The 27591-nt window shown below is 35.6% G+C and overlaps 1 protein-coding gene across 4 annotated transcripts in view; it reads right to left on the bottom strand.

Moving 5' to 3' along the window:
• slc39a14 (solute carrier family 39 member 14) overlaps nucleotides 1–27591 on the bottom strand; it is a 33274-nt gene that overhangs the window by 3460 nt on the left and 2223 nt on the right. For 2 of the 4 annotated variants that reach the window (XM_039658641.2, XM_039658642.2), the window contains exons 2-8: nucleotides 19713–20007; nucleotides 17200–17371; nucleotides 8541–8710; nucleotides 5226–5348; nucleotides 4529–4720; nucleotides 1081–1300; nucleotides 809–993 (exon numbers count right to left, since the gene is read on the bottom strand). In XM_039658641.2, coding sequence (XP_039514575.2) covers nucleotides 809–993; nucleotides 1081–1300; nucleotides 4529–4720; nucleotides 5226–5348; nucleotides 8541–8710; nucleotides 17200–17371; nucleotides 19713–19982 — 1332 coding nt within the window. In that variant the 5' untranslated portion in view covers nucleotides 19983–20007. Of the gene's footprint in view, nucleotides 1–808; nucleotides 994–1080; nucleotides 1301–4528; nucleotides 4721–5225; nucleotides 5349–8540; nucleotides 8711–11596; nucleotides 11767–17199; nucleotides 17372–19712; nucleotides 20008–27434; nucleotides 27535–27591 lie in introns of those variants that run through there. The other 2 variants (XM_039658640.2, XM_039658639.2) reach the window with 2 other exon arrangements.

Below are 27591 nucleotides of genomic sequence, written 5' to 3'. Positions count from 1 at the left end.
TATTAAAGTCCCCGTGAACCGGAAGTTGCAAACGATTTTTCTCCAGTGCTGTGACGTATTTCCAAGTGAAACGGAATATTGAACAGAGGGCAGGGTTTTACTCTAGCGCTCCTCCTCTCCATCTCTCGCTCATAGCAAACTAACGGTTTGAGGGGAGTGGTTAAGCGTTTCCCCACCCAAGTTGTGAAACCTACGTCATCAGAAAAAGAAACCGTTCCAGACCGGAAGTAACTTTTCAGGTTTTGATTAAAGATTACCAAGGTAAAACATTTTTTAAATATATTTTTACTTGCACGGATTAATTGTTCACCACAAGACTAGTAATATGCGCTAACAAAGTAAATAGGTTCAATTTTGATTTCACGGGGACTTTAAGTATATTTCAAGTCTCAATGCACACCAAGGACATAACATATAGTAAAATATCATTTATTTGTATCACATGAATCATTCTAATGTGCTGATTAGTGCTCAGGAAACATTTCTTCTTATTATCAATGTTAAAAACTTGCTTAATATTTTTGTGGGAACTGAATTTCTTTTTTTTCCCCCCAGGATTCTTTGATAAATCATTTCCCAACATTCTTTAACATATCTTCTTTTGTGTTCAACAGAACAAAGAAACAGGTTTAAAACAATATAAGGGTGAGTAAATGATGACAGAATTTAGATTGTGGGTGAACTACCACTTTAACTTCTTTTACACCACACTAATCATAGAAACTCCCCTTTAGGAATCAATCAAATTCATCAAATCCAAAAACCAGTTCATTAAAAGCCAGCAAATGATCAGCATGAAGTCTCTTACCATATCAGCCAGTGCAATGTAGAGGAACATGCCCCCGGCAAGAGCAAAGATCCAGTTAGGCGAGAAGTTGTTTCCAGCCAGAATGCCGAAGCCCATGCCCAGATAACAGCAGCACGCTGACAGGAAGTTAAAGAACAGCGCCTGCTGGATGCTCATGCCAGCATTTAACAAGATTACAAAATCACCTGCATCACAGCAACACATTCAGCATGTTTATGGCCATTTTTGATTGGTCATATTAACAGAAGGGTTAAAGAAGCAGTTCTACCCACCCAACTCATGTGGAAACTCCTCACATAGAATTGCCACCGATGTACTGATGCCCTGGAACACAGAAGCAGTGAAGGAGGCTCCGATAGCCAAACCATCTATGAAATTATGGAGACCGTCGCTCAAAGTGATCATCCACGCCAGAGTAGCGATGTCAGAGTATGCCCTGCCCTTCAGCCAATAACATCCACCCGTTCCAGCACCACCTGAACTCTGAGAGTCCTGCGTCAGGAACACAAACAAAAGTCGTCAATATGCACTTCGGTTCAAACGTTTGGGGGAGATATTTTTATGCTTATACTCATCAATGCTGCATTTATTTGATCAACATTCTTTTTATAAACTGTAATACTATGAAATTACTACAATTTGAAATTACATAATCAAACTGAAAAAATTTATGTATTCCTGAATTTGTCACATGATCCTTCAGAATTCATTCTAATATACTGATTCGTGCTCAATTAACATTTCTGATTATTATCAACATGTGTGCTGCTTAATATTTTTGTAAAGACTATTATTTTTCCAGGATTATTTGATGAATTTGAAGTTTAGAATTACAGCATTGCTCTGAAATAGAAATATTTTGTCTTTATTTCATTTGTACATCATTTTCTTAAAAAAATCTTAGACCATAAATATTTGCACGGTAGTGTAATTAATCAGTAGCACCTCATTGCAGTACATGAGATCCAGGGGGCGGAGTCGGATCTAGATCTGAGGGGTGGAGTTGGGTAGGTTTAGGGGTGGGTTTAGGGATCAGGGGGTGGAGCTGGATCCGAATCCTCCCCATGGATTTCATGTTCTGCAGTGAGGACCATGTCTAATTAATAGCCAGGAGCATTTGACTAAATCGTGAAACATCTTTTAGCTCCTGTAGGGTTCTTTTAGCTCACATAAGAAACATTGTGTTAGAGATTGATGCCTTATAATGAAAATTATGCCTTTTTTTTTCCTTAAAAAAAACCCCCCACACACACACTGATGAATCGTGCTGATTAATCATGCCGCACTCAAGATGTGCTGAACTGATGGTAATTACGAGCTGACAACACTAAAACGCTGGTCACATCCTCAAACCAGAAAAACGTGTTTATGGCAACGCTTGCAACATGACAGGCTTTGATGTTAATGAAAGCAAAAGCACTATATTAATTCACTTCTAAATGCTCTTGAAACACATTATATTAATTTAGAAAATGCAGCATACTAAAATGACATCAAAGTGTGCAGCGGTACTCGAGTCCCTTGGCTGTTGAAACCATACATGCCATCATTAGCCATTAGAGTTCATTGAATTCAGAGTTGTAATTATGAATATTAGAAAAAGTCCTGGACCGTTTTTAGAAGTTGGAAATCCATAATTACAGTAATTCTGGCATGACATTAATCTTAAAGAGGCCATATTATGCTCTTTTTCAGAGTCTTAAAGGAGTAGGTCACTTTAAAAAAAACTTTTGCTGATAATTTACTCGCATGTCATCCAAGATATCCATTTTTTTCTTTCTTCAGTCGAAAAGAAATTAATTTTTCTCCATATAATGCACTTTACTGGCCACCAAATGGTTCAAGGTCCAATAGTCAGTTTCAGTGCAAACTGGAAACTGTTCAAAGGGCTTTAAGTTTAAATGATTCTAGACGGTGAATAAGGGTCTTATCAAGCGAAACGATCGCTCATTTAAAAAATAAATAACAAAATTTAAGTTTTATAAGCACTAATGCTAGTCTTGCTCCTTTCTGTGATGCGCGTTCGTGACTCTCCTGTTTGAACTTGTTCATCAAAATGAACAAATCTATTTTTCGAGTCATTAAATGAACGAATTGACACGGAAAAAGATTTGTTCATTTTGATGGAACAGGAGAGTCACGAATGCGCATCACAGAACATAGCAAGGCGACCATTTGAGCTTATAAAACTTAAACTTATTTATATTTAAAAAAAGACAGATCATTTCCCTTGATAAGACCCTTATTCATCGTCTGGAATCGTTTAAAGCCCTTTTGAACAGTTTGCAGTTTGCACTGAAACTGTCTTTTGGACCTTGGACTGTTTGGTTCCCAGTAAAGTCCATTATATGGAGAAAAATCCTGGAATGTTTTCATCAAAAACCTTAATTTCTTTTCAACTGAAGAAAGAATGACATGGACATCTTGGATGACATGGGGGTGAGTAAATTATCAGCAAACGTTTTTTTTTTTTTAAGTGAACTACTCCTTTAATTTTGTTTTTGGGATTTACAAGAATAGGTTTTCATACTTGAATCGAATGTTTAAAAAAAACCACATTCTTAAGCACATAATTTACATTGTTGCAACGCCTCTCTTTCCAGGAACACTCAACTGTGACGAACACGTTTTGGAAATGTCACACCCATAGCTTCAAGGTTCTACACACTAACACAACTCAACCAGGCTTCACACATTTTCATATGTGTTTGGTGGAAATTATTTAACCGAGGAACACTGTGACATGTACGTTCATGGAAGAAAACTCAAGACTACAATCGAGGTGTTTCAAAGGGAGTTGAGAAACAGTGCTTACTGATATAGAGAATAACTCATATTAGAGTGACTTTGTGCGTTGTAACTTTGCAGAACATTTTCACGCTATAACAGAAACATTACAGACTAAAAGACGAAAATGTAAAAAATATATTTGAGTAGTGTTCATTTTAATTTCAAGTTGTCTTCGAGACATAATGGGGGACGTTAATAGTCATTCAAGCTTAATCAATTAACTCCACAAGTGCTAAATTTGTTATCAGATTTCATTTATTTATTTTAGTGTGTGCGATGACCCCCATGTCATCCAAGATGTCCACGTCTTTCTTTCTTCAGTTGAAAAGAAATTAAGGTTTTTGATGAAAACATTCCATGATTTTCTCCATATAATGGACTTCATTGGGAACCAAATGGTTCAACGTCTTGTTTGTGTTTCAGTGCAGCTTCAAAGGACTTTAAACGACACCAGACGTGGTTTCGTTTAAAGTTTCAGTGCAGCTTCAAAGGACTTTAAACAACACCAGACGTTAGAATAAGGGTCTTATCTAGGACCCTTCGAGTCATGACTCGAAAAAAAAGATTTGTTCATTTTGATGAACAAGTTTGAACAGGAGAGTCACGAACGCTCATCACAGAACAGAACATGGCGAGCATTTGTGCTTATAAAACGTAAACTTTGTTATTTATTTTTTAAATGAGCGATTGTTTCGCTAGATAAGACCATTATTCATCGCCTGGTGCTGTTTAAAGCGCTTTGACGCTGCACTGAAACTCTCAATTGGAACTTGAACCGTTTGGTTCCCATTGAAGTCCATTATATGGAGAAAATCCTGAAATGTTTTCATCAAAAACCTTCATTTCTTTTAGACTGAAGAAAGAAAGACATGGACATATTCATGAACAAAAGTGAACTACTCCTTTAAGAAATGTTGTTTTATTTCTCACCTGTACGGTCTGCCCAGTACTCAGCATTTTGTCGTCTTCTCCAACCCCTCTGACATCTCCTTCCACTCTGGGTAAAGATGCTCCTCCAGCCTCTCCGTTCTGCAGTTTCTCCATCACACCATCCTCCAAGTCACCATTAGAGCTGGCATAGCGCTCTGCAGGGAAGTGACTGTGGCCGTGGCCATGCCCTCCCTAACAAAAGAGAAATTTCGATAACAAGAAGGGCCAGAGAAAGTGAATAAGCTTGCAAAGAAAATCCTCCACTAGAGGGTGCTGCATTACAACCATCACAATCTCAAAAGCAAGTTTAAATGATAAATCATTAAATAAAATGCTCTGCCCAAGACTGTAATAAAACCCTGAATGTATTTTTATGAGTATTTAGCTCATTTTTAACATCTATCAGGAAGACATTTTCTTTCAAAGGATAATACAAATAAAAAGTGCAGCCTCTGAGGAACTAAAATCAATCACAAACATTTTGTACATACTGTTCACACATTCCAATGCACAACATCATGAGTTTGAACTTTTAAAAAGTTCTTAAGTGATGGCAAACAACTCAAATTTTGTTTTAGATGTCACTGGGAACCCATGTCACAATGACAATGTCAGTCAGATAAAGCTGTTTGCTAAAAAAAAAACACAACCATTTCATGGTTTACTTGTATAGAAGACTATTAGTTAAAAACCTCACCTTGTCCTTTGGCTTTAAGATCATCTTCAGGACTTTCTCTGTAAAGAAGAACAGGTAGAATCCTCCAAACACAACAGCAGACTTGGACACGTAATAATCCTCCATAGGGTCGAATCCGAAGGCCTACATGAAGAAAAAAAGTTTACTCAAATACAATTTTACTCAAACTAATTTAATACAATCATAATAATATAGTATTTGTTTTTAACCTTAAATATATATATTTTTTTCCATAAAACTAGCAAAAAATTGTAAGTAAAATGTTGAACTACAGTACCGTTCAAAAGTTTGGGGTCAGTAAGATTTTTTTTTTTTTTTTTTAAATGGATACATTTGGCACTACAGACTTTTACATCATTCCACTGCCATTGTTTTTAACTTTTTATTCATCAAAGAATAATAAAAAATGCAATCATCATATTAGATCATGCGGGCATGGCTGCTTCAGCTTTACCATCACAGGAAAAAAAAAATTACATTTTAAAATAGAAAAGTTATTTTAAATTGCAATATTGCACAATATTACAGTTTTGTTATGGTATTTTTGATCAAATATAAGATAATTCTTACAATTGGACCTCAAACCTTTGAAATATAGTGTGTTTGTGTGTGTAGGCTGTATATAATATGTTAAAACAGAATGTGGGCAGTGTAGAATATATGCATTTAGTATGGATACAATCCAAAAACAAGCCCCTAATCACTCTCCTAGACACCAAAAAATGACTCTTTCATGTGAAAACATGGTGATTTTACCAATTAATTCACAAAGAAATGAATTTACCAACTGAGAACACAACATATTCTTCATATTTATTTCACACTTGGTTACAAGTAGTCAAGAAGAGTGAGCATGGGATTTATTTTAGATTGGGTCTTTACACTACAGTTCACTAATGCCTCAGGGCTTCCCCCATGTTTGCTTGGCTTTTCACCAGACTGGGTCATTCATTTATAGTTATTTATTTAAATAGTTCACAAAAAGATGTGTGCTCCAGTTTCATGCCAACTTGCCTCAAAATTGTAGTTAAAGGGCATATATGATTTTAAAGGGGTCATGACATGAGAAATCAAAATTTGCATAATCTTTTGACATAAGAGGTCTTTACACCATTCAAACATCCTGTAAGTTTCATCTCAAAACGACTTCCTCAATATAAACATAGCATTTACTTAAGCTCCAAAAACGTCTCCATTTGATATTGCGGATCTGTGACATCACATCATAGGCTCCGCCCACTAGAGTTCAATTAACGGCTGAAATTTGCCTACACTGAGTTTGAGCATTGCGTCAAAAGCATAAATAACTTAATTTTAGAACCATATTTATATTATAATCACTGATGGTCTAAGCTGGATATAGTATACAGTTGTCCATTCACTTTCTGATAGACTACTCTACAGGCTTAAAGGAATAGTTCACTTAAAAATTAAAAATTCTGTCATCATTTATTCACCCTCAAGTTGTTTCAAACCTTTATCAATTTCTTTCTTGTGCTGAACACAAAAGAAGATATTTTGAAGAATGTCGGTCACCAAACAGTTGATGGACCCCATTGACTTCCATTGTAGGAAAATAAAAATACAATGGAAGTCAATGGGGTCCATCAAGGGTTTCGTTACCGACATTCTTCAAAATATCTTCCTTTGTGTTCAGCAGAAGAAACAAATCAATACAGGTTTGAGACACCTTGAGGGTGAGTAAATGATGACAGAATTTTCATTTAAGTGAACTATTCTTTTAAGTCTGATGGCAAGAAGACAAATGGAAGAGTAAATGGAAATGCAAAGGAACGTTCGCTTTGACAAATCCTGTTTAAACAGCTTATTTGCTTTTTTCTGTAGAAACAGTACATAACCGTCAGGAACAAGTGGATGTTTCATTTTTAAATGGCATCCTGGATTGTGTCAGAGAGTTTTATGATTGTTCTGAAAATTTGACTGCAGATAGTTTATAAACGAGGAACAGTGTAATGGAGAGTTTCCAAAGATACTTTTGTTGACAGAAGGAGTCACCAGTATTGGATGTATATGTAAACGATTTTATAACGCTTTGTCTGTAAATGACGGTTTCACATGATAATGTTACATACACTGCGAGTGGGTGTTGATTCTGTGTTTCCTAGTGGCCGTTTACTGACAAGCCTTAAAGGAACCGCTCCTTAAAAACTGATCATTTCACACAGACGGCCCAAGTGAGGGTTGAAAACAATCGTTCTTCCCACAAAAATATTTTTGTTCGTATTTATTAACAATAAAATCAAACCTAAAGGAACATATTAAAATAATTAAAAATCCATGTCATGACCCATTTAAAAGAAGTAGCCTGCATGTGTTCTGTGTATGAATCAATACAAAGTTCCTTTATTGTGATTTTTTTTTTTTTTTTGCCTTCTAGCTGGGGAGAACCACTGAGGCTGGGAAAACTTAAATTTGTGTTTGAAGGGAATATTGACCTGAAAATGAAAATCCTGTTATCAATTACTCACCCTCATGTTGTTCCAAAACATACTATTTTGACTCAAAATGAGATTTTTTGTTTTGTTTTGGCAGAATGTCAACTCTGTTATTTAGTCTACAATAAGACCATTCTGGACCATTGTATACAATAAGACTAATGTTTCAGTCGCACCAACCAGCTTCTATTGAATGGCTTCAGAAAACTCTGAATATCACATACGAGTCTACTGAATTTTAATACTTTTTATCCTTTTTTGGAGTTTGGGTGATGTGAATTACCATCCATTTTTAATAAATAGATTTTTATTTGTCTCAAGCCATGTCAGTATCAAAGGGCCAGATTTACTAAACAGGGCAAATAAGAGTCGCTGCAAATTAAAAATAATGCGGCTTTGGCGAACAATATGTTTGGATTACGTCTTTCTCTGTCATTCCAAATAAATTATCAAAAATCCCCTCTACACCATGCGCTCTCTGAAACGCAAATCTTGCCCTATAAGGCTAATGTAATGGCAAGAACAGTGCAAAATAACGTCTATTGTTTTAAATTATAAACATTAAAAACAATTAACAAACATATTTAAAAGAACGAAGGAATTGGAAATTGAGGAAATTACGATTTTTAGGTGAACTTAGAAGTTTTCTTGATGTTGGACTAAACATTTTCATTTGTGTCGCACAAGTTCTGAAACAACATGAGGACAAGTAAAAGAAGCGTTTTCATTTAGAGCAAACTATTCCTTTAAATGCCAGACTCAACATAACGACTCAACCAGGACATCTCTAAAAATCTAGAGAGAGTCTGGTTGTGTGGCACACGTCTATAACCCCGTATCCCACACGTGTCCACTCTACCTCTGGGATTAGTTGAAAGAGGGCGTTGGAGTACAGAGTACCAATGGCCAGGGCTATGAAGTACAGCAGCAACCGCTTGTAAAAGGTTTTCCTCATGAAGGGAACCACACTCGCCCCGACCAGTGAACACAGAGATATCACTGTCACACACAGGAAACCATACCCCCACACTGGCCAAACAACCAAAACAGAGAGCGAGAGAGCGAGAGAGAGAGAGAACAGGGGAAGTGGAAAAGAAAAGGAGAAAAGAAGAAAGAATATTTGAATTAATCAGCAGATTAATTAATATTATAGGTGAGAGGTTCATATTCATAATCTCAATTGTGAGATTTACTCCCCGAGGGGGTTCTGTGGCCCACTGAACTATCAAATCAATTCACATTTGAAGGAAATATGCATTATATCTTTTTAAATCAAATCTCATTCATAAACTGCATTTACTGTAGATATGATGTTCATTGATACAATGAATTAACAGCAATAAATCATAAACATTCCAGAGTCATGCTATTACACTACCATTCAAAAGTTTGGGGTCGATAAGATTTTTTTGGAAAAAAGGAGCAGTTTAAAATATGACTATTATAATTCCTAATAAATGTTTCCTGTTATTGCAAAGCTGAGTTTTTCAGGACTCTTTGATAAATAGAAAGTTCAAAAGATCAAAAACTTTTGATTATAAATGTCTTCAGTTTCACTTTGGATCAATTTTCAAATGAAAATGAAAAAAAAAAGAATGACTCCAAACTTTTTAACAGTAGTGTGTGTTCACATTTTACAATCCATTGTTTCATTCACAGAGGAAGTAGGGGGAGGCGGCTTCCTGTTGACCATCACAGAACAAATGATGCCTTAAGACACGAGGTCACTGAAAATCATTCAATCCCGATGGGACAACTAAACATTCCCATACAATTCCCAGAGGCAACAGAGGAACTGCAAACACCTGTAATTATGCTGACCAGTCAATGAACCATCAACACCCAGCACAAGGGATACCTGTATAGGTCTGTTTGAGCAATGACATCCCCAACAACAACCCAACAAAAAACATCCTGGGACATGCAGCACTCCATTAGATCTATGGGATTTCCATAGCTGACGAGCTAGTGAATGAATTGTTAGTGGTCTACTTTTAAGGCACTATTCATGGGCAGAGGAACAATTTAAAAAGCGGTGGAGGCAGATTAGGGCAGAGGGTATTGATCTTCTCCCAAAAGTTGTGGAAGAAACAAACAAACATCAAACATTAGGTTGACTTGGGGCGAGTTGCATAAACTGCTAAGACTAGTCTTACCAGTTAGTCATCCATTTTTTTTCCTTCAAGACTGTTACATAAACGGTTACATAAAAACATACATAGGTCTAATTTGATCCCGAACAGTAAGACTGATTACCCCTAACTAAGGGTAATCTAGTTGGTCAACTAGTTCTTAAGACACTGTCTTAACATAATGGCTATGTTTAAGCAACTGGCCCTTGGACAATCCAAACCCCTCCTAAAGCTTTCAAGGTTCACCAAACTCGACTGTCCTGGCTGTTGCCAATTTAACCATCATATTTCAAAACATTCAAGCAACACAAAATGCAAAGTAAAAAAAAAAAAAAAAATCTGATTCCATCACATTTCACTATTCATGGGTCGTCTTTTTGTTTTTTTGTTTCAATTTGAGTTGCAAACGGCTTAAGATTAAAGGAGTAATTCACAAAAAAAAAAAAACTTTTGCTGATAATTTACTCACCCCCATGTCATCCAAGATATCCATGTCATTCATTCTTCAGTCGAAAAGAAATTAAGGTTTTTGATGAAAAGATTCCAGGATTTTTCTCCATAATAATGGACTTTACTGGGAACCAAACGGTTCAAGGTCCAAAAGACAGTTTCAGTGCAAACTGCAAACTGTTCAAAAGGGCTTTAAACGATTCCAGACGATGATTAAGGGTCTTATCAAGTGAAACGATCGGTCATTAAAAAAAAAAAAAAAGTAATAACAAAGTTTAAGTATTATATAAGCTCAAATGGTCGCCTTGCTCTGTTCTGTGACGCGCGTCCGTGACTCTCCAGTTCGAACTTGTTTAACAAAATGAACGAGTCTCATTTGGTTTATTCAATGAACGAAATGAACGAGTTGACTCTGGAAAATATTCCTTCATTTTGATGAACGAGTTTGAATAGGAGAGTCACGAACGCGCATCACAGAACAGAGCAAGGCGAGCGTTTGAGCATACAAAACTTAAACTTTGTTATTTTTTTTTTTAAATGAGTGACCCTTTCGCTTGATAAGTCCCTTATTCATCGTCTGGAATCGTTTAAAGCCCTTTGAACAATTTGCAGTTTCCACTGAAACTGTCTTTTGGGCCTTGAACTGTTTTCTCCATTATAAAAATCCTGTAATGTTTTCATCAAAAACCTTAATTTCTTTTCGACTGAAGAAAGAAAGAAAAGGATATCTTGGATGACATGGGGGTGAGTAAATTATCAGCAAAAGTTTTTTTTAAAAGTGAACTACTCCTTTAAGTCATAATTTTCAAGTGGTCTTAAACACAAAATTATCCATTTTATAAATTAATGAATAAAAAAATGAAAAATACAATAAAATAAAGTATCCTTTGAACAAAAATAAGCTTGGAAAATGCCATAAAAACAGCATTAATAAAACGGATGATTCAATCTATTAATGGGTCTTTTTTAGCCATCTGATTTTGCCGGTCGTTGTCAGCCATTATTTATAAATAAAATTATCAGCTGTTAGACTATACGAGTAAGACTGACCGTAAACAGAAGTTTTAACAGCTTTTATGGTCCTAAAAAAATGTACCAACAAAACAATCATGGAAGAAATAAAGGCAACTGGAGAGGAAGAGGAAACAACGAGATTAAGAGGAGTCTTTGCTGTGGTTACGGGTGTTTTGTTATGTATGAAAGGGAGAAAACATTGTGTGAAGGAGGACAGAAGGAAAAAAAAGCCGACAATTCCAGACACCCCTCTGAGATTAATCTTGATCCGCGGTTGATTTGGTGTGTTTGGGTGGAAATAGGTGGATGGATACTAAACCTCAGGCAGGAGCTGTAGGATGGCAGTAGACAACAACGTTCCGATGGACAGCGCGATGAAATAGATGAGAACTCTGTGCATGAACCGCGTCCTCATCAGGGGCACCACAAAAACACTGGTCAAAGCGAATGCACTAACCAGAGTCACACTCAAAATTGAGTAACCCCACACTGCAGGACACACACACACACACACACATACACCTTTTAATGACATGACATGACACCCCGTGCAGAAGCATCCCACAGCTTTTGTGTGCACGTGGATTATGGCATATATTTCAGTCTGGCTGCACTTGTCTGTTATTGAACCCAGTCGAACTGGAATCCCTAGAAATACAAGATATCAGTCACAATACACTCCTGAATAGACACGTGTACAGTATGAGAGATGTCATTATGTGGGAGTGGATCGAGGCATTCTCTGGCTTTCTCTAAAAGCTGAATTTGTTAACAGCGGAGAACAGCTGACAGCACTTTACCTATAGAGAAGAAGAAAATCATTCATAACACACTGAAGCATTTAGAAAAAAATCTCTCTTTCAAATAACAGCAGTAACATGGACTCATAAACTAAAAATAAAAAAAAGAGAAAAAAGTGACACTGAGTGCATTTACATAAAACATGGATAATTGATTACTTTCTCATCTACTTTTTTCTGGACACTGTTACACCACACTTATTTATTTCTGGAAAGATCGTTTGGGACAATGTGTATTGTAAAGCAATATACAAATACACAGATACATCAAAGCTCATTATGAAAATCCAAAAACCTAAGAAAACCATGTCTACATTAGACTTGATGTACTACGGTCACAATGTCAAATCGTGAACAGGTTAAAAAACTGGGTTTTTGCCTATATGACCCGATAAAATCCACCGTATAAGCATTTAAATTACCTTTAATATCACCAGCTTATTGACCATAATCAGTTTGTGTGTTTAAATATCCATTGAGGCGGTTTTCAAAGTTATTTGAAGGAATTGTTCACCCAAAAAATAAAGATTCTGTCATCATCTCCCATTAATTATATAGACTGTGGTGGCCCATCTAATCGGACACACCAGTTTCATGATCTAAAAAAATATATTTACATTTCTCATAATAACATTACATTTTTTGTGACATTGCTTTGGCAAAGCATATGTCAATCAAACTAAAATATCGCGACCCAGCTTAGTGCTCTCTTCAAATCGCAAAAGTTTGATGTATGGCAGATTTCCTTTGTTTTTTACATTACATAATTTCCAACATTTCTGTGGACAGATGATTTCACTATATTTATAAAATAACGTTTGTAAACCTGTTGTCACAGAAACTTAACCTCGAGACTTAGCTCGAGAGTTTAACTCTTGCAAGGCAAGAAAGTATAACACTATTGTGACTTTACTACTGTAAAGTTAAATTCTTATGAAATATTCTTTTTTCATTTACATTTATTTTACAGTCCAGATTCACAATTGTAATACATCACGGTCTACAATAATGACCAAAATGGTTTGGCTTCCTAAAAACACCAGTGTGAATGAGGTCTGGACTGAGACACTATTATACTTGTAAAGTATAATATATAAAGAGGTTGAGTTCACTATAAAGTCAATGCATAGACTTTTTATTCTGAGCAAGGTCCACTTCCAAAGGTATGCAGTATTTGCCCATTCAGTGCAAGTCAATGGGGTCCAATGTTGTTTGGACAGCAATGTTCTTCAAATATCTTCTTATCTATTTCACAGAAGACAGAAAGTCATACAGTTTTGAAACGATATGAGGGAGAGTAAATTATAACCGAATTTTCATTTTTGGGAAGAACTGTCCTTTTAGGTTGTTTATTGTAAAAACATTCAGCAATCTGCTTTTATAAGGAACAAAATGAATTTTGAAATGTTTCAACTGTAAATGTTTTCATATACCTGTGCAATTTTTTTTTTTTTTTTTATGTACTAGTATTGTATTAGAAAGTATCGTTTTGGGACTCCAAATGAACACCTGAAAGGTTCCCACATTTTGTAGTGGGAAGGGTGAGAGAACCAAAACTAAAATGAACACATGCATCATGCTATGTTATATTTTAAAGCACACTGAGCTGTGCCACTTATGCAAATGATCCTGGTTTGGGCCTGGCATGCATCCTGCATCTTATTTCCTGTCCCAAACCACCAGAGATACCCTGGCTTTCTTTGGTTCACGAACAAAGTAAATACTCAGAACAAAACGTATTACCATCACTGTGCCATGGTGCCAGTACAGAACTTTTTGTTAAGAACTGAATGGGATAGACTGCATTAAGAATAGGATGCTATAAGACTGCACACATTTCTCCCTCTCCTTATCTCCTGAATTCCAGCGGGAAGTGGCACTGCGACAATCTCCTTCCATTTTGCATCCCGCTGCCAGGATGCACAAGAAACGTCAAGTGACTTGTTTAGCAGATAAAGAACAGCATGAGGTAAAGTGACAGGAAATATTACTGAGCCAGAAAATACGGTGCACAGATGTTAAACGTGTTTGGAGGCTGATTAAAAACAAGAATTTCAATATATTAAATAAATAATCCGTTATAGGCATGGTTTATTTTAGGTTAAGTTGAACACAAAAACTATAAAGCTATCAAATCACAGATTATAGAGTGTATGTGAAATAGTCTTCATGACTTTCTCTCCTGAAATGTCCCAGCAGGCTTCACACACGCCCATGAAATTCTCTAAACTCTCTGTCTTGCCTTTTTATATCTGTCGCCTACACAGGGGATATTTCAGTTCAGCCTTAGAAAGACTCCCTTCAATTCTCCCTTCTGACCAGAGTACTGTGATTGAATCCAGATGTATCTGGCATCTGAAATATACAAGCTAGCTATTTTAAAAGTCAAGATGTCTTATTTTGAAGTGCCAGCACATATATGCCTCATTCTATCTATGTGACCCCAAAAGTGTTTCACCAAAAGAGGAATCTGTTAAGAACTGGAATCTAAAAGGATCATCTCTATATGAAAATAAAATACTGAGCATTTAATATCTTGGTTTCCTTCTTTTGTGTTTTTAATTTTCTTTTTAAAATAAATCTAAATCGTAATTTTTAGCTGGGGACCTCTGGTTGAGTTGACAAGGAATGGCCTCATCACATGAACTATATGAGAATGATTATCTACTCATAAATCATGATTTCAACAAAAATATTAAGCAGCACAACTTAAATTTATATTTAAACAACAATTTATATTTAAACAATATGAATGTAAGCCAGAGGAGAACTGGCCCCCGACTGAGCCTGGGTTCTCCCAAGGTTTTTTCTCCATCCAATCTGATGGAGTTTGGTTCCATGCCACTGTCGCCTTGCTTTTGGCTTGCTTTGAGCTTGCTCAGTTGGGGTTATTTAGTGTTTAGCAATGTTGTTGATCTGTGTTGTGCTACTTTCATGTTATCACTGTGAAGCTGCTTTGATACAATCTGTATTGTGAAAAGCGCTATATAAATAAATGTGACTTGACTTGACTTGACAACTGTTTTATAATGATAAAAACAAGAAATGCATCTTGAGCACTAAATCAGCATATCAGAATGCTTTCTGAAGGATCATGTGACACTGAAGGCTCTGAGTAAAGATGCAGAAAATCACAGGAATAAATTGCATTTTAAAATATATTCAAATAAGGGGGGGGGGGGGTAAATATCATAAAGTGTGATATTTAATTGTACCGTAATATATTATTGACTGAAAGACATGAACTGTGTTATACAGCTAAGGTTTTATGTGCTTGTGCCATCTTTCTAAAAACTAAAATAAATGCCAGTTGCTTAGATATTTTGTTTTCTAATTCATTAACGTTTTCCAGTTTACAAAGAGTTGACTATTCTTATCACACTTTAACTGGAGATCAAGGCTCAACATAAGAGAACACCGGCACTTTTCCGACCCTCTCAGTCAGAGTTCAAACTAAATCAGCTGATCCACTGTATTTTAAAGTAAAAGATTGTCTACAGTGATCAACAGATATAAACTAGACTAGTCTGCTATATTTGCCAAGTTGTTGATCTTTATCTATATTGATACATTTTAATACCTGACATTACCTGGGGACGTGCAACATGTGACGGTTTAAAAAAAAAAACATTACAAGATCTGTCAAGTGTCATGGCATCTTGCAGCGCAAAGATTAACAATCCTCTTGAAAGTTTTACCTGATTGTTATATAGGTATAGCTACAGTAAAACAGTCAAATATGGGTGAACATATTATAGATATCTTTAATACTTCTTAAGTTACAGGCAATGAAACCTTCGGAAAAGTGCTTTTCCCATTTTTGAATGGTCACGGTTGGCACATAATGCAACAAGGACTACTAATCTCTATGTATATTTTTGACCCCCCCTCCTGACATTTTGACCCCCCTCTACAGAATAGTGGATAACTCAGTAAATATTCATAGCATTTATATAGCACTTGCATCCAGAGCATTTAATATTTTGTCTTCCTTCTTCATTTATGTATTTGTTTCGTGAGAATATATATATTTTTTAATCAAAATATTTTTTTATCTGAAGGGGTTTCAATTTTGTTTATTTTAATTTTTTTTTAAAGTACACTACTGTTCAAAAATTTGGGGTCGGTAAGAATTTGTTTTGGAAATAAATGATTACTTATGATTTCAACAAAAATATTAAGCAGCACAACTGTTTTATAATGATAATGATTTCTGAAAGATCATGTGACACTGAAGACTGGAGTTATGGAGCTTTGACATCACAGGAATAAATTACATTTCAAAATATATTCAAGTGATAATAACAATAATAAAAACTATCATTTCAAATTGTGATATTTAATTGTAATATTACTGACTGAAACATTTGAACTGTATTATATAGCTAATGTTTTATGAGCTTACGTCTTTCCTAGAGAACCAATACATCAAAGCAACTTGCATTTCTTTTGTTTTTTTATTACATTTCTATGTTTTTTTCAGTTTTCAAAGAGTTGACTATTCTTATCACACTTTAACTAAAGATCAAGGCTCAACATAAGAGAACACCTGCACTTTTCCGACCCTCTCAGTCAGAGTTATTAAACTAAATCAGCTGATCCACTGTATTTTTCCCAGAAGCCTAAAGTCAAAGATTGTCTACAGGGATCAACAGATATAAACTAGACTAGTCTGCTATAAATATGCCAAGGTTTATCTATATTGATACATTTTAACACATGGGGACGTGCAACATGTGACAGTTTAAAAAAAAAACCCAACAAGAACTGTTAATAAGTGTCATGGCATTCACAGTGTGCACAAATCTCACATATTACATATTAAAATCAAAATATGTTGACACCTGCACACAAATATGTGATTCTTGAACAATTCATTTTAAAACCATGGCTTGCATGTTCAATGAAGTTCAGGTCTGAGCATTAAAGTTATGGCATATAAATGGACTTTATTGTGCATAAATAATCTTTAAATGTTTGTTTAAGGAGATGTGTGATTTGTTACAGCAAAAACAGTCAAATAGGGGTGTACATAAACTTTTGGCAATGTTGTGACTGATAATAATAATTAGGCATCATCAATTACATTATCTACAGTTTCTCAATGGATAGTGAGTCTTACCCTCAGCGTAAGTGGGTCTGGGGCTGGTCTCGGACTCTTGGTCCTGTTGGGTCTTGCATGCTTGTGAGTCCAGCTGCTGTATCATGGTAGGGCAGATCTCCTGCAGGCCTCGTTCGTCTATACGAGACTGTTCGCTCATCCCATACGCTGCCAGAGTGTCTACAGCCAAGCACTGAGAGCAGAGGACAGGACAGAGGTTTGAATTACTGATCACAGTGGAGAAGCTTCAATTACAGCATTGAGAGTGCAGCGTTTGTGCCGGAGCTGTCGCAGCACAGGACAGAAACCAAAGACTTGACCCTGAGGTCAAACAATGTAACATTTCGATTCAGGTTCAAAAGCGTTAAAGAAATATCGAAGAAAATAAGAAAAACATATTTCCTAAGCCGTGTTTACGGCTTCATCTGAAGCATAAATTGCTTTAAATATTCAATTATGAACATGGAAAGATGATATTATAATATGAAATAATGAAAAAATAAAAATACATATGCTGTCAAGAGAATTAAATTAAAATTCAGTATATCTTTTAGACAAAATATTTACAAGAAAATATATTATTCACTAAAAGTGACCTATTATTATAATTGTCTTTAAGAGCTTTAATTTTCAAAAAACACATTCTTTTTAACATATTTTTTTAACATTATTGCAGCACCTCTCTACCCAGTCTGTCAGAAATGCTGTTTAGCTCCTGTCTCTATGAAGCACCCCTTCTTAAAAGCAAAATGTACTCTGATTGGACGGCTGCTGGACAAGTGTGTTGTGATTGGTCAACTGCTTTGAGAGCGTTTTGGAAATGTCATTCCCCTAACCATAACCATGAGTTAACACACTACTAACATACATAACCAGGTTTCGTCCCTTTTTTCCTTGGCAGAAAACTTGGACTTTGTGCTTTAAAACTTTGCAGACCATCACACTCAGAAAGAAAGATGAAAATTAAAAAAAAAAAGCATAACAGGACAGGACCCCTTTAAATTTGATAAAAGTTTAGAACAATCTAGGTCACAGCTGTTTGGCTGACAAAAATGAATTAAAAACAAACCCAGGAAGCATTTTATTGTTATATTAATTCATTGAATAAACTCAACATTTTTGTTTAATGAATGGTGAATGGTGAACAATCCATTCTTCAAGGAACAAAATGTTGTGCACATCGTGCTGATATTCCATTTGTGGTCCTTGTAAAAGTTCCACATTTACACAAAAATAATGACGGCTCAAAATGGCCTATTATCAGTGTGGAAAAACCGATACAGTACAATGTGTTATTCTTGGCTAACTTACAGCTTGAGAGCTGGCACAAGAGATAAAGCCTCTAAAAAAACCTTAAACTTAATAACATCGAGTGTAAATGTCAAACCAAAGACAAACATTTGAGGTTTTGAGTGGGTCTACTTACTTAACACTCAGTTAATGTTGTAATACCAGGGATTAAAATAAATATACATACATTTACGTTTTTTCCCCCCAATTATTAATGAAACTTTTGTTTAAAAAAAAAAGTGACAAATACTTGTATATAGTTTCAAATAAATATGGTTCTTTCACTCTTAAAAAGATTTCACGCAGCACTTGTTTTCAACATCAATGCTAATATACAATTTCATTAAGTATCATCAAATCAGCATATTAGAATGATCTCTGGAGCATCATGATACAGATACACAGGTGAAATATTAGAATAGCATGCAAAAGTTTATATATTAGTTTCACCCTTTTAAGTTGAATTACTGAAATAAATTAACTTTTGCACGATTTTCTAATTTTTTGAGATTCACCTGTATAGATATCGCGACCAATTGCATGCGCCAGTTAAGGATATTAAGCAAGCCTTCTTAACAAATCAGGCTCTCTCTATATTTATGAAAACTGACAATAATATAAATCAGTTGATATAAATGTATTTATATCATTTAGAATATATCTTTTAAAGAAAGCTACAACTCCTGACCTAACTGTTCACTGATTGGTGTTGTGACAGTTGGTGTGGCAGAGGATTAGACGTCTGGCATGTCTTATAAAGCACCCTGAGAAGATCAGACTCTTTCGTGTTAGGAGTGAATGAGGACCGACACTGAGCTTTAAAAGTATTTAAAACATCCCTCGCAAACCAAAGCATGTGAACCAATGAAGGAAAACGGGATCTTTTTAACTTGCCATAAAGAAGGTTACAATCTGGAAACAGTTGGCTAATGTCCATATATAAAAATGTTTATTATATGGATAAAAAAAATGTAATAAAGTAAAAAGAGGGTGGGGAATTGATATTCTTGCGATGGCATGCGAATTCCAAGTATCTTCCAAATACTTGATTTTCATATTCAAATTCATACAAGAGAAGCCATAGTGCATTGAACACAAAATGCATGTATTTGTCTGTGCAACAAGTAAGCAACCAATCAGAGGCAGGGAAGATCCAACAGTCATTTAGACGTGTGAAAATACTCTCTGGGTAATAAATACATATAAAGATACAGTCCAAATTTTCTGTAACCATTTTGACTCACCTTAGATCCATTGGTTTTGGTGGGCTGTGTTTGTGCGTCATGGTCTCCACTCAGTCCTCCATTTAACCGTATGAGGAGCGCTCGGAGCTGAGGGACAGAGATGCTGGTGTTGTCACCATAGCGTGTCAGCAGCTCCTGAAGGACTTGAGTAGGAGACAGTCCATCCTGACCACTAACATCTCTTACTGGCCATTGGAGCAGTCCTAGAGTCAGTGTCAGGCTTATGGTCAAGGTCAGCTGTTTGCAGCCATTTGCTTGTCTCAGGGTCATGACTCTACCAGCAACACGTTGAGCACTGCATAGACATATAGAAAGGTGGAAAAAGAGATAAGAAAACAAGGTATATTAATAAGAATGACATAATGGCTATCATTTCACAGAAACCATATCTTTAAAGTGTGTTAAATCAAAATGTACATGATTTTCTTTCTAAATAAATCTGCATAGGTACTACACATCATTATAAATGTGTGCCGGTTTCAGAATTGGTGATGACGGTTATGAGTCAAATGTGACGGTTCGTAACATAACCGTCCTCGTCGTCCAGGACGTTCGGTTGAATAACTGTTCGTCTGTTATAGGACAACTTAGTTTGAATAAACAAGCAGACACTGATTAGCTACTCGCTCTGTATATTTAATATGAACAGCAAGACAACTAGAAGTGAATGTGCTTTCCATTAAATTAAATCACACAGAGTAAACAAATAAAAAAAAACAAAAAAACATTGCCATTTAGACGTGCAAACTATGTGCCGGTGCGGTGAGACGTACAAGCCATTCATGAACCAATGTGAATGACAATCTGACAGTTGATTGGCCAGCGCTGCATCATCATGACTCACGAATGTTTAAGCATTGACAAGATTCAAGAAGACTCGAAAGGGTTACTAACTTCTCACATGTGAGTCACAAACACTGGTTAATTGGCCCCGAGGGGGCCCCTTCTGAACAGGTCCCAAAGGCTACTGGAAATACGCAGCTGTCAAAATGAATCAAAATCCCTGGAAGCAATAGGGATACTCAGTTTTTCAAAACAAAATCAAAATTAAATCAATTTCAGCCCTATGCGTGTATCCAATATTTCCGGCCTTGGTCAATAAATATTTATTGTGATCCATCATAAAAACATTTTAAGTTAAGTGCCAAAAAGCTAATCTTAGCTAATTCTTGTTATAGTTTCCATCCACCTCATCTTATATAATCTGCTTCATATTAATCATTAAAATTTTTAAGTGAACATTAACTGCAAATAACAATTTACAACAGATGCCAATTCTTTTTTTGATAGTATTTCTTTGTATAGAGATGAATTGTGTCAAATAAATCCCAATGTTCAAATTTCAGATAAGAGCAACCAAAGGAAACAAAAGTTCTGATTCCAAAAACCATATGGGAATTTAAATTTCAGATGTCTTTGTAGTGTTTAAGGATCAATGCTGCGTTCACGTGTTATGGAAAATAGGATAGTTTCCACTTGTGAACTGGTATTTACCAGTGTGTAGCGTTCACGTGCTTTTGTTGTCCTAATGTGGTAAAAAGATGGAGATCCAGACCTGTTATTTAGCTAAAACTATTTTAGATTGCTTAAGTCATCTGCAACAGCAAAAAAAAAAAAAAAAAAAAGATTTATCAAAACTCAAAAGGTAAATAATATGCTAATATATTTTCTAGATCATGAATAGTATTTATTTTTACCATTCACGACTCTCGCGGTGCTCTCCGCCTTTTTGAAAAGTTCAAAGGTTATCTCATCTCGGCAACTCGTCCATCAAAATATTCTAGGAGTTGCCCAGTGAAAAATAACACACGAGGGGGTGTTCATGTAGAATTTTCCATGTCGGCTTTTGGTATTTACCATAATTACTATAGCACATGAACGCAACATAAGACCCATACAAAAATACATTTTGAAAGACACTCGGGACAGTGCTGCATATTCAAAGAAGTTGATCCTTTTCACAGTTACCAACTTAATTCAAAGTACATTGTCAAAATGCCGTCCTGTCGATCATCATCGTAAACATGGTTGGCTATGTAATAATAAGTGACCATAAACGTGAGGAAATGCATGTGTATTTTTCAACTCGGGCGGCAGACGCGAATCCACGTCAAACGCGTGAATGCACAAATGGCACTAACTAAATAATTCACGCTTAACGGGCCAGACGCTCAATGGGCTATATGCACGCATAAGTTCCGTATTTGACGTAAGGATGCTCGTCCATTTCCGGTTGTGTAGATTAAAGCGGAGGAAAACCGCAGAAAACGGGTTTATGGCAGAGTCTTCAATATTTACTGTCCTCCTGTCTTTGAAACGAAACGTACATACGTTTAGATGTAATTTTATATATAGTTATATTTATTTAATATAATTTTAAAAAGAAGCATAAACACAACGAGGGGTGTCTGTTTTATCTGTTTTTGTGACCAACGTTTCATTAGTATAACCATGGAGTATAAAATTCAATATAAATTCTCGGTATTGCATTGGACTCTATGATCAGCGGAAGTTATCGAGCATCCTTAATCCTTCACCGGAAATAACGCCGTGCATAGAGCCCATTCGCGCCATTCACGTGAACTTGACGCGCGAATGAGGCTATTCGCGTCTTCCGCGCCGCAAGAATTTTTTACGAGCGAAACGAGTCTTTGCCTTGACTTAACATTGAAATCATTCGCGCCTGACGCGCTATTCGCGTCCGTTGTGAACGCACCACAAGAGTATATTGGATTTGAGCAACTCTTAAAGTGACAGCAGCCAAATATTCCTGAGCTGCTGTCTGTTTTTATGTTATGTTAATGAAAAGACAAAAAAAAAGAAAATTCACTCACTGCTCTCGACTGATTAAAGGGTTAGTTCACCCAAAAATGAAAATTAAGTCATTAATTACTCACCCCCATGCTGTACCAACCCCGTAAGACCTTCGTTGTTCGTTCGTCGGAACACAAATGAAGATATTTTTGATTAAATTTGAGAGCTGTATAACTACCACATTGGCTCCTAAGGGACTGCCTCTTGACGGCCCAAAAAGTCAATGAAGAAAATGTTTAAATATCCCAAGTGACTACCGTGGCTCAACTAAACTCAACTGCGTCGTGGAAATCTAAGGAATTCTCGTTCTGGCCTACAAGGAAGAAAAGAAATAGTCGAATAAACTCGTTATTTTTGTTTGTTTTTTCGCACAAAAAGTATCCGCGTCGCTTGATAAACATATAGTTGAGCCACGGTAGTCACTTGGGATATTTAAACATTTTCTTCATTGACTTTCTGGGCCGTCAAGAGGCAGTCCCTTAGGAGCCAATGTGGTAGTTATACAGCTCTCAAATTAAATCAAAAATATCTTCATTTGTGTTCCGAAGACGAACGAAGGTCTTACGGGGTTGGTACAGCATGGGGGTGAGTAATTAATGACTTAATTTTCATTTTTGGGTGAACTAACCCTTTAACTTTTATAAGGGTCTAAATGTATACAGTGAAAGACTTTGCGTGATATTTTACATATAATTACTAGTTCTGCACCTGAAAATCTAGTTTAGACTTGTATGAAAGGTTTATGAATTGGTCAAAGCACTTATAACAAGGCAAGCAGACAAGGCAATAATGCAGTTGAAAAAGCAAACCAAAACAGGATGCCTCTGTCAATGGGGTTTGGGAAAATTGCCAAAACAAACTACATTTTTGTTCACTTAAATATTACTTTGGTATAATTACAGACACAATGATTATTTAGGGGATTCTCTCCTGAATCTTTACAGTGTGTACATGACCCATGACTCACCTGCACTAGGGTTAATCTGGGTCAAACAGACCGAACTGAAGTGCCATTAAACCTTCACAAAGGACCTTCGAGAAATGGCACTTAAAAATCAGCCAAGGCTAAGTTGCTTAACCGTAACTTTGCCAGATCCTTGCTGACTGTCAAAGAAACACAAAGAGCAAAGACAGCGAGCGTCTTCAAAGATCAGACAAAAGTGTGCTTGTGAAGGAAAAGTGAATGTTAACTATAAGGTCAATACTGATTGTCATCAAGTCAATATGAGGAAATAACTAATGGCTTTTAAATTTGAGTTTATGAAATGTATCTGGTTCAATATTGTTTCTTCAGCAGCATGATGCGTTAGCAATCCAGACTCACAAACAGGGTGTAAATTACTGTGTAAACGTGCATGAGAATGTTTATCAAGAACACCAGGGTGCATGAAAGGAGAGGTTAACCAAGCCATGCTGACGTTGGTTGAGGTACGCTGACGATGCTAATGCTCATGAGATGGAGGAAATGTGATGCTCGATGGCTTATTGATAATTTATGAGGGCCTCCAAAAAGCAAGTTGTGTTTCTGTAGTACAGCACACACCTTTGATCATCCGACAACTCAAATAATTGTAAAATAGGCACATTGTTGTGAACACACTGTCACAACAATGCACCTTGTATCTCAGATAACGGCAGAGGGTTATAATGACCCGGTCTGAGCCTATTTCAGGACACAAGATAAGTCATTGAGAAGAATGTCTGGTATTCAGTCTGAAGTGAGATTGTTGCATTCGTATAACGAATAATCAGTAGGCCTAAACACTGAACAAGTGCATTTGAATTTATGGATTAATGTAGAGCCAGACCGATATATCGGCAGGCCGATATTATCGGCCAATATTACGCATTTTACAAACTATCGGTATCGGCAGTTATAATGGCCGATAAATTAATATTTCAAAAATAAAATAAAAATGGATGAAACACGCTTCAACCATATCATGTTGGAGTTGTATAAGTTTGTTTACCAGAGGGCACTCTATACCATCCCTGGCCTGTTGGCAACACTCGTTTATAACGCGCAACACATTCTAGCTAACCACAAAGCTAGCTAATGCCACTATCATCAATGGAATTTAATGAGCTTTGTTAATTAATTAATGAGCTTTGGTTCCTCCTCTGTTCTGTTGTGACAATAAAAGAAACAAGTTTCTTTTTAAAATGCATTATCATATTATTTTAATTAAAACTTTATACATAACTACAAAAACACATAACTACAAATAACTAATGTTAGGGAAATCTGTTAATGTTTGTTGTTGTGCGTTCCTGAAAAAAAAATAAAATAAAAAATATCTGCCGATATATCGGAATATCGGATTTTAAAACCAACAAATATTTGTATCGGTATATTTGTATCGGCCTTCAGAATCCTTTATCGGTCGGGCTCTAAATCAAAGCTTTGAAAATAAAAATGGTTTTACAAGGGAAAGTATCTTTGGAAAGCATTGAGACCCATGCATCTCAGCCTAAAACAGTCAAATATGCTTAAATAAATGACCATCATAATAAATCAAAATAGTCCAAGGTTATTATCATTAGAACTAGCATGTGGTCTATGATTGGTCCTTTCCAAAGGATTTGTGGTAAGATACAGTGTATTTAAGATAAATTGAAATGTAAAACAAATATTAATACTTTAGATAAAAACAACTGTCATTAAGTATAAAAGACCAAAATAACTGTAAACAAAGTCTAGTTCACTTCTTAGGCTAAAAGTCATGTTTTGTGAAAATCTTTTTAATTTATTTTAAATAAATTCAAATTCAAATTTTATTTATAAAGCACTGAATAAAACAACAGAGTTGACTGTACAGACAATAAAACCATAAACAGAGGAATAAAAGAAAAAAAAATTCTTTTTTTCTTTATAATAAATGTTTTTTCTAAAAAATAAATGTTTTAACTAGGACGTTTTAAATTGTTAGTGGTGTTATAGGATCTTAAACAACAGTCCTGTTAAAAATTGCTAATAAGATAAATGCAAGCATTGTTTTTATTTGTTTATCTTGAAAATAAAACGTTTTAAAATAAAATTCAACTTGTTAATCCATTAGTTAAAACTTTAAAATGTTCATTTATAATAATACTATTTTATTAATTTCTCATTCCTAAAATCTTGAAATTATTGGGTAATTAGGGCTGTTAAACGATTAATCGCGATTAATCGCATCCAAAATAAAAGTTTGTGTTTACATCATATATGTGGGTGCACTGTGTATAATTATTTTATATATATATATATATATATATATATATACACACATGGCTGTATATATTTAAGAAATATTTTCATGTATATACTGTATATAGATTTATATATAGATTATATTATATATAAATATTTTATATATAAATAATATTTTTTTCTTAAATATACACGCATGTGTGTGTATTTATATATATACAAAATAATTATACACAGTGCACCCACATATATACATATGTAAACACAAATTTTTATTTTGGATCCGATTAATCGCGATTAATCGTTTGACAGCCCTCAAAGAGAAATGGTAACACAACTACAAAATGACCTAAATATGCCAGGGACATCTTAAACTCACATTCCATCTGAATGTCTCCTGATTAGGAATGCAGACTAACCTGCACTCTAGTGGAAAAGAGAGCAAACCTTTCCACTTTATAGGCATCTTCACTCTGCTGACGTGTCGGGTTTTATAGCATGACTCAGGGGGAAAAAAAACAAGAGAGGTCGCCACTCGCCATCAACGACTAGACACCTGCTGTCAAGGAGACACTCTATAACCCTCTATGAACATGCAAAAGACAACAGGGAAAACAATGGACGGAAAGGTGACGGGGGGAACGCTCTCTAAGGAAAGCACTGGAAAAGCTTTTCAAAGTTCGGAGAGGATGTGCTGTGTGTACTATGCCTTTCAGCATGTTGTACAATAACACTTATTGCTCCAACAACAACCTTATCCAGCCAAATATGAGAAAAGCAGTTTAAGCAACAATGTGCTGGGTTGGATTAGCATTACAGCTACACTTCCACACAAGCCTGCTGGCTGTTTATCACAACACTTTTACACAACTTAGTACTGCTTTCACAGCCAAACATTACTATTGCTTACATATCATCATTGTTAAAGTGGTAGATTAGCCGAAAATGAAAATTCTGTCAAAAGCTAAAAGCCTAAACTAAAAGACATTGACATTCATTTTCAAAATATCTTCTTTTGGGTTCCACAGAAAGTCATACAGGTTTGGAATGATATAAGGGCGAGTAAATGATGACAGAATTATCATTTTTGGGTAAACTATCCCTTTAAGGTTTGAACATTAGGAGCTCACTTTAGTACATAACTTGTCCCACACACATTTGAAGAGTTCAGATGCAAAAGCCTCTAAGTGCCATTTGAAATTTTCTTCTAGAATGATCATTTTTATCAAGCTTGTATATTTAAGTTCAGTGATTTCACTTAAATGGCAATGATAATTACCTATTAATTGTTATTTAACTGAAATTACTGAACTTAAATATACAAGTTAGATAAAAAATAAAATCATCATTCAAGAAGAAAATTTCAAATGGCATTTAGAGGTTTTTGCATCTGAACTCTTCATTTGTCCTTTGTTTTCAAACTCTGATAACAAGAAGCCAAAAATGTAATAGCCACAAAATGCAATCAAAATTTGTTCTGATGCAGAAATGCAAGTTACAGCAAGACATGCAGACCAAACCCTCTTCAAGGTTATAAGAAATTTGAGAGCTATGACTTTGTTAAAGTAGATTTGCTGACTGCTGACAACTTGAACGCTGTTGTTGGCAAGACTTCGAATCCTTCTGTGACATCTTCTGGTGCCATTTAAAGAAAGCAAGTGCAAATATTAAAATCTCTGAACAGTCCATGTACAAGCAATGCTAAAAAAGAACTTTACCTGTTGCTCATACTTTATACAGAAGTTCTTCTTTAGTTCTAAACAGCTGGATCAATTGACTTTTCAAATGCCCAGGGCTCCGTTGATCAAAGCCCCTTTATACAAGAGGCACTGTAGTTAAATCATCAGACCCATCATTATGCCAGAGGACACTTCC

The sequence above is a fragment of the Pimephales promelas genome, chromosome 4, assembly GCF_988280905.1.
Source record: "Pimephales promelas chromosome 4, fPimPro1.hap1.1, whole genome shotgun sequence".
Classification (NCBI taxonomy): domain Eukaryota; kingdom Metazoa; phylum Chordata; class Actinopteri; order Cypriniformes; family Leuciscidae; genus Pimephales; species Pimephales promelas.
Note: the sequence above shows the minus strand (reverse complement) of the source record. Positions and strands in the feature narration are given on the sequence as shown.